Source organism: Theobroma cacao, chromosome 6 (genome assembly GCF_000208745.1).
Source record: "Theobroma cacao cultivar B97-61/B2 chromosome 6, Criollo_cocoa_genome_V2, whole genome shotgun sequence".
In the NCBI taxonomy this organism is placed as follows: Eukaryota; Viridiplantae; Streptophyta; class Magnoliopsida; order Malvales; family Malvaceae; genus Theobroma; species Theobroma cacao.
The window spans coordinates 6,240,421-6,249,372 of record NC_030855.1 but is presented as its reverse complement, the minus strand read 5'-3'; the positions used below and the strand labels follow the sequence as shown (position 1 = coordinate 6,249,372).

Sequence of the window (8,952 nt, the reverse complement as noted above, 5' to 3'; positions counted from 1 at the left end):
TATTCTTTTAGGTTTATGAATAAAAAACATATCGTAAACTATTGTTGAAATACATTTTGAGATATTTTTTAAGGTTAATAAGTCCATAAAGTAGGCATCATATAATTTAATGATCAAAGTTACTTCTATTTGATTTATATATTTAATTGAACGTATACATTAGATATTGAAGTGACATATCTAAAGTATGATGATTTTATTATCATTAAGAAAATCGAGGCGTAAAATAAAAGACGTACAAGTATAGATCGTTGATAATGTATAGATTTCTTTAAAAGCTCATTGTTGAAGCATTATGTATACCAAAAGAAAAATCTATATATAAAAGGCATGTCGACAATCAAACTAACTCATTTGATCAGGTGGGTTATTTCCTTACCACACAGTCACACAGCAGTTCGTATCAATATATGGTCATCGGCAGTTGGCATTCAAGTATCGAATTGGTGGGCCGCTTATAGTTTCATAAGCCGAGTTCGATTTGGTTCAAAACATTTAATATTGAAAAATTCAGTATTAAATTTTTAGTTTGGAAAATTTTAAATTTGAATTTGTCAAATAAAATTTGTTTGGTATAGTATTGAAAATTAAATATTGAGAAGATTTTTTTATTGATTCTTATGTAAACGAGAATTTTGATTTTATAAGTATTTTACAGTAATAATAATTAAAAAGGAAGGGATACATGATTAAAAGGAAAGAGTACATGACTAATGTATTTAAATAACAAATTTTTCATTAAATAAAATTGAAATAAATGATTTTTAAAATAAAAATATCAAACGCATTGGAAAGAATTAAATTATTGAAAATTTTAATTTTTAACAACTTATCAAACACGCAATTAGATTTGGGTGGACATTGGAGAAAAAGACATAACCCTAGTGGATAAGTTTGCCTTTGATTGATTTTAGATTTTATGTAATACTTTGATATCTATTTACACATGTGATTTTAGAAATTTAATAAGAGAGCTAAAATAATTACTAACTAATATAATAAAAACAAAAAAGATAGGAAGCAAATATTTTGATTTTTTTTTGTTTTTTTATTTGTCTTTTCCTTGACCTTGAAAAGAATTTTCTATCAACTAAAAAGCCACATTTTTCAGCAACATAGAAATGTGAACCTCCATGTCCAAAATTTCAGCCTAACCAGTAAGTTTTGATTCTATACATGGAGAAAGCTAGCTCCCATAGACCATCATGTTCTTCATGAACTTATGGGAATTTTTATGAAACACATATATAGCTGTGGGTATTCTAACATCCACATTCCCTTTGATTTTGCAGTCCTGATCAACGATTGAGGGAGAAATATGATTCATCCTCCATATTTCCTCTAAAGATAACTGCATTCACTTCACCTATGGTTGAAGAAAAGTCTTCATCGTCTCCCTCTTTCAACTGTTCAATCTTTTGCACAACCTCCTTCAACTCCGGCCTTGTCTCGAAATCCTCTTCACAACAACTTAATCCAATCTTTAAAAGATTTATCATTTCACCTTTGCTGTTCTTTGTTCCTGCCATCTCCTTGTCAAAAACTTCACTGCTTTTTTTCTCCTTGACCATCTCATTGACCCAAGTGGCTAAATTTGTATTGCTGTCATAACCTGGCGTTAGATAGTTCTCTGGAAACTTACCGGTTAAGACCTCCAAGATAAGTATTCCTAGGCACCACACATCAGTCTTCCCGCTTATGCGGCCATTTATAGCATACTCTGGTGATTTGTAAGCAGTCATGACCATGTGAGCCTGCTCCTGGTTGATCACTGGCCTTAGGGCATAATCAGACAGCAGAGGCTCCAAGTCCTTGTCCAGAAGCACATTGGAAGATTTCAAATGACCATGGGGCACAACTAGGGTAGGAAGCTCGTTGTAGAGATAAATCAAACCCCTCGCCACACCCTTTATGATCTTCAACCGAGTGGGCCAATCCAGACCAGGTTGATCTAGACTATGGTTAGCTGGAAAAGGCAAGGTTAAAAAAACTCAAGTTAATCAGCAGCTGAGAGTAGTACTAATAGTCTTCCATAGGTCTTATAATCAATACCTACTAATAACCACTATTACCTGAACTAAGTGCACAAGCAGCTTTTGGATTAATTAAAACTGTAAAATTATTGTGGTTTATTTCTTTCATGAGCACTCTAGGCAAATTTGACCAGTGCACAGGCATTTTTAAACCTGATTATGGGAAGGGTGCTGCTGGAGCCTGGAGCTGGACTTCACTTACTTACCAGGTTTCAAATCATTTAACAAAATTGATATGGCATCAATAATCAATCATCTTGTCATTTTAAAGAACGATTAAGAATCACAGACACAAGCCATTCGAAAACTTACCATGAAGATGACTAGCCAAGCTACCGTTCTCCATAAACTCGGAAATCAACAATTTCTCCTCTCTCCTATAGTAATAGGCCACAAGAGGCAGCAAGTTTTGATGGTTCAACCTTCCCAATCTTCTCATGTGCTCATGAAAATCTTCCCTCCCCACATTGTTCATTTGCTTGTACCTCTTCACCACCACGGCTTCGCCATTCAATATGCCGGCCTTGTATGAAGCTCCAAAATTCCCACTTCCAAGAACCTCTGCCGAGGCTCTAAGCAGGTCCTGCAAATCGAACGCCTCCAAATCATCTTTCAAAAATATCAATTTCCCATGGTCAGACCTCTTCATCGCGCCACCGCCCTCCGACACTTTCTTTTCACCTTCATCATAAGCTGGTAGCTTGTTCGAGTCATCAAGATCTGTTGCCTCTAATACTTTGGATTTTTGTTTCTTCTGGGGAATAATGAAAATAATTGCTGCAATGATCACGACAAGCAACATTATGGATACCAAAATCAATGCAATTTTCAGAGCAGATATCTCTTTATCTAGGGATGAGAGGACAGTTTGGGGGCTGGCTGAGGGTTTAGGTGAAGGGCTAGGCGGGGGACTGGTGAAGGTGCATGCTTGGAGAGGTTGCCCACACAGATTTCTGTTGCCTGCGTCACAACGAAGAGAGTAGATATATAAAGAAAATGAATTGACATGATTTATCAAGCTCCATTTGATTTATTACTTTTTGACATGATTTCTGTTGCTACCTGAAAACATGCTTGCGCCCATTTTGCTTAAGCTTGCAGGGATAGGACCCTCCAATTGATTGCTTGCCAAGTTCACCACCTTGACACTCTTGTGCTTAAAATCAGGTATTTGGCCAACAAATTGATTTCCCTCCAGTCTCAAAATAACAAGCTTAGGCAATGTCGTTAGCGATAAGGGAATTGTACCGGTGAAAGCATTATTTGCCAAAAACACTTTCTTCAAAGACCTCATCCCTTTGAATGCATCATTAGGAATCTGCCCGGCAAAACGATTGTTTGACAAATACAAAGCCTTTAAAGCACCCAATTTCCTTATATCTGGCATTGTGCCCTCAAAATTGTTGTTCATAAGGCTTATTGTGCGCAAGTTAGGCAATGCAGCGAGAATCTCAATATTCACTAGCCCTGCTAGCCCCATGTTTTCAAGTTGCAAACCCCATATTGTATTATTAAGGCAAAGCACGCCGATCCAATTTGCTCGATCCTTGTGGCATGGGCTAATAGAAGCATTCCAATTGCTAAGAGCTGAAGGGTTTGCTAAGGAGTCCTTGAAGGTTAACAGGGTCTCCATATCCGTATCACCATATGAGATGGCGACCAATGATAACAAAGAAACAAGCGCAAGAGCTAACGATGGATTTGGTGTGCGCACAAGCCTAGCAATGTGCGCGCCCATTAGCATTGCTACAACGTCAAAACAGCCGCTAAAAAGCAATAAGGAGAAGCGTCAGCTGGGGCAACGAGAATTGATTTCATCAGCGTCTTCTTTCTTTCGTTGCCTTGCTTTCCTTGTTCTGTTTTCTCTCTGGAGAAGGAAATGTGGGGGATCAAGAGAGGGAAGAAACGGTGGACAACGTACGTAACGCCAAGAATAGAAGTTGGTGGGGATTTTTGTTAGAAAATGGGTTAGAGCCTCCAAGGTTGGTGAAATTGACTAAACAAATGCTATTTTCCAACCTAAGTTAAGATTTTGTGGTTTAGAAGCTCAGCTGTATGTAGGAGAGATCTAAGGCCAGCCTTTGAATTCTAATTATTTTTGTTCACTATAAGTTGGGAGGTTAAACTGTTTTCTCCATTTATAGTTTATAACTGATATTGTTTATTGTCTTCGTGAACAACATGTATATATACTCTTTTTCTCTTATCTTTAATTACTTATATATATTGTTTTTCTTTTCTGGTTAATCTTTTAGTAAATTAACATGCTTATCTAGGGCATGGTTACAGACTAATAAGCATATGCACTTCTTTAAAAAAATTTTATTTTTATAGATCAAATTAGTTTTTAACCGTTGGTATACCGAACATCCAAGTTTTACATTTTTTTTTCTCTTCAATATTTTGGACTTTAATTTTCCTTTATGCATTTGAATAAAGTCGGAGGAGAAGGGTGATAGGACCCAAGTCCTAATCCACACTCTACAATCTAAATAAGCAAGCAGTTGATCAACATCAACCATGCAAAATATGCACATACCAAACGACAAGCACATAAATCAACTACACATCAATAAGAACAAATAATAGAGAGACAATACCAATTTTACGAGGAAAAAGGAAGATCTTTATAATGTAGATGGAAAAAATCACAGGATAAATTGACAACAATTTATGATCAAGTAAATGAAGTAATGTTTTTGTCTCAAGCTTTTTTCTCAAGCTTGAGACTCTTAACAATTTGGAAACATATCAAAATATACCTCTAATAATAACACTACTAGATCTCACCACTAGGAGATTAAGTAATCCAATTCTTCATGATTAATGCACTCCTAAATCATTTCAAAATGTGTTAGTATATGCCCTTAAGCCAATTGGATTGGTCAAGGAATATATATTATCATTTAATGCATACTTAATTGCATAACTATATGTAATTGAGGTTTTCCTTCATGTTAGTGCAATAATAAGGAGTTATTAAGTACTAATTGGATAAAGCCCATGGAACATAAAAGCCTTGCAAGAGAATTGTAAAGTTATTACAACTATGAGATCACTATGCATCAAAGCCATGTTCCTAAAATTATTCCTGCTCATTGTATTGTCAAGACAATGCATTGGCAATGCTCAAAAACTGATACATGTTAAGCCTCCTTACTTAGGAAGTAAGTAGTCAATCCCATAAATTGAACTATATGGGATATTAGAGGATAATATATGGGTGCTTGTTAAAGAACAAGTTCACTAAAGATGACCTACTATGAAAACTCCACTTGGTATTTTACTCAAGTGTCTATAGAATATGTTCTTATGTGATAGTCGTGCATTAGTCCTCAAACTTGAGACACTAGATCATCTTGTATGGGGAATGATATACTTTGATTTCATCCCTATGAGTCTAGAGGCGACTAGATGATGCCTAAATTGGGTGTTTTTGGGTATACCATGAAGCATACGGAGGTGGATGAGTAGTCAAGACCGGATTCATCACCCCAAGTGATATGAGGAGATATATCTCAATTGTTTTCAATTCTAAATTAACTTGTATAAAGTTTTTGACCAAAGCATGATGAATTTGAGGAAAGTTACTTTCCAAAATTCCTAAAGTTAGTCATTAATTATAAGAACTAATATGGAATGTCATAAGTAGATACTGAGCCATGCTTTATGACATGTCAAGGATATTTGATGAAAGGACCGTATAGCAGTAAGAGGCTTATCACTGAAGTACTTTGTCAAATTCTTTAATTGACTCTCTAACATTTTGGTGGTCATAATGTATTATTAGATATCGCTCATGATTTATAAATATAAATCAATTATTAAATTGATATTTAATTATGATTTATATTTACTACCAACATGTTAGAAGCTTAATGGGTCACACATATTAAGTGGCATGATTGAGATTAAATAAGGATAATCAATTAAGTCGAACTTAATTGAAATAGACCAAAATAAAGTGAAAAAATTAATTAAGTTCACAAAAACTTAATTGAATAAAAACTACAAATGTTGTATCTAGGGTTGTAACTTAGTTTGGCTACATAAATATGTTATGTTAGCAAACTAAAATTATGATGAAAAAAAAAAACCTTCAGCCACTTCTTAGCCGTTTCAAGAAAATAAGAAAAAAAAATTAATTTTCTTTGTCTAATAGAAATAAGATTCGGCAAGAACTTTTGATCTGTTTTATTTTAGAAACAAAACTTGTTAGCACAAGAGAAATCAAAAAGTCTTATTTGATCATTGTGAGTGCGTTTGGTTTGCAAGAAGGAATAGAGTAGGAATGGAATAGCCATTTCGTAGGAATAGAATAAAAGATGAATAACTATTATATAGTTTGGTTTATGAGAATAGAATAGGCTAGGAATTGCTATTATGAATTATTCTAATATTTGGTTGGCAAGAATAGTTTTAGGAATAACTAATAAATAAGTGATAAATGACAAAAATATCATCTATTCTAATATTTAACGTTTAAATTAAAATATCTATTTTATTATTTTATTCTTTATTTTTAAAATATTAAAATATAAAAAATTTATTGTTAAAGTTTTAATATAATTTTTAAGTTTAAAATATTAACTTTTTATAATGTATAATTAAAATTAAAATTTTTTATTTTAAATTTTTTTATTAAATTTTAAACTCATTTTAATTTAGTGAGAGAAGGAAAAAGGTAGTTGGTAGACAGAGAAAGAAATTGTAAAAAAATGAATAAAACGTATTTCATATAGTATGGTAATTCTTCAAATTAATGAAGAACATTTTTGTCCTTTAATGTTTTTACTCTAATTCTTGTCTCTTGGAATAGCCAATGCCAAGGGAGCTTTAGTATTGACTATTCTTTATCTCCTTGAATGACCATTCCAAGGAATGGTCATTCCTTCCAATCAAATAAAGTGTTAAAAAAGGATTAGGAATAAAAGGAAGGGCTATTGCATTCCCCCCCCAACCAAACATGTTGTGTGTGGATTACTGTTAGAGGTCAAATACTTGGATGGTTGAAAATTTGACAAATCCTTAAAGTGAAGAAGCAAAGATTTTGAATGCATGATTTCAGAATGACTTATTCTATTTTTCGGGTTTCTTATTTCATTATAAGCCCTTTTAGATTTAATTGGATCTTGGTTACAATATCTAGAAGTATGTAATACTTAAACTTATAAATGTTCACAATTAATTTAAAAATTACATGAAAAACATAAACATTGATCTTGTGGTTTCTTTGATTAAATGCATATTTTATTTTTCTGATGCATAATGTTTTTAATTTCATGATCAATTTCATGTTTGAGCATAGGGCCGAAGCCCAGTAGTGATATCAAAGTCTTTGTTTGATATTTTTCATGTAATTTGCATGTTTGTTCCTTTGTGATAATCAATAGGATTGATTTATGTGTTGATTTGATATATATTGGTTTTGAAGGATTTCTTTAAAATTTATTTTTCTATTTTAATTCAAATTTGGACAGCAAGTGTTTAATCCATTAGAACATATTTTAAAAGGTTTAAAATCATGTTTAAGTGAAGAATTAATGAATAGATTAAAAGGCTTGCAAAGCCATTAAAATTGTATAGTTTTAAGGTGTTTTGGAGACTAACATGACAATTATTTTTGCTAACATTGGGCAAGCATTATGAACAATTTTTTAAATTGTTAAAAATTAGTTTTATCAAATTAAATTACTGCATGTTTCAGCTAGACTTTGTTTAGTATGAAAAGGTTAATAAAAAAAAAATCATGTTTTCGAGTTCCATAACAACAAAGATTCACTGTAGGAAATTTTGAACAACTATGATCGGTTTTGGTGGCTTAATTTTTCATGAATTTTGTGTTTAATTGTTAAACACATTTGTTGGAAATTTTCAGCAACTTTGTTCATGTGTTTGACTCATGATTTATGGAGTTTTAAGAGCACTTTAACACCACGTATTTTAATTTTGGGTAATTCATAAAGAACAAGAAATTGTTTCCTACTTAAAGTGAATTCCTAAAATTATGGTTAGCATTTTAATTTGGGAAATTCATAGGAATTTGTTTCCTACTTTAAAAGGGATTTCTAAATTATTTTGGTAGCATTGAACTTTCTTTAAAATTTTTTGTTTGACTAGAAGTTTCCAAAATTTGTTAAGTTATCATTTAGGTAACTTGAACAAAATACAATTTAGAAAACTAATCGATGTTCTAAATGTTAGAAATTAAAATGTTGTCTTAGATACATTTTAAGAAGCTTACCTAAACTAAAGAGGTTTCCAAAATTAAAAGGATTTTTAATTATGGAAATGATTAAACTAGAAAGTCCTAAAAAGGAAAGTTTTATTTCGATGGATTCTATTTAAGCAAAAAGAGTAAAAGTTTTACTTTAAGTGTCTTGAAAATGAGAATTTCTTAAATACTAAATTGAAATAAAACAATACCAAATAATTTGAGTCTAGCACTTTAAGTAAGCTAATTGATGTTTTTCTCAAATAACACACAAAATCACCAAGTGATATTGAGCTTGTTTTTATTGTTATGCTTTAGATTGTGATTATAAAGTATGAAGATGATTATGGACTTAAACCTTAGAAGATTAGGTTATGGATGGTTAAATTTTCTTCTCATGGAATTTATTTTGAAATAGGGTCTGCGCACCCCGCCTTACTCTCATTTCCTCTGGGGTTGTAAAATTCTTTTCTTACCTAACTCCCATCGAATGTAACTCGAGGTTTCTTGATTATAAAATGTAATTAATTACATCAAAGTATAAAACTAGGGTTAGATAAAAAAAATTTTGTAATTTGAAGATGGAGATTCAAAGCTACCATGGCGATTCAAGGAGATTACAAGCAAAGCTAAAAGACGATGTTTGTAAAATTCCTTAGGAATTTGACCAACTAATTTCCTTAATTGCTCGAGGAAATTAGAATT

The 8,952-nt window shown here is 32.3% G+C and overlaps 1 protein-coding gene across 1 annotated transcript; it reads right to left on the bottom strand.

Moving 5' to 3' along the window:
* On the bottom strand, window positions 1,015–3,981 carry LOC18595559 (pollen receptor-like kinase 4). The gene is made up of 3 exons (XM_007023567.2): window positions 3,096–3,981; window positions 2,346–2,993; window positions 1,015–1,966 (listed from the first exon to the last, which is right to left on the bottom strand). The coding sequence occupies exons 1-3, from the start codon at window positions 3,775–3,777 to the stop codon at window positions 1,299–1,301; spliced, it is 1,998 nt and encodes a 665-aa protein (XP_007023629.2). The 5' UTR covers window positions 3,778–3,981; the 3' UTR covers window positions 1,015–1,298.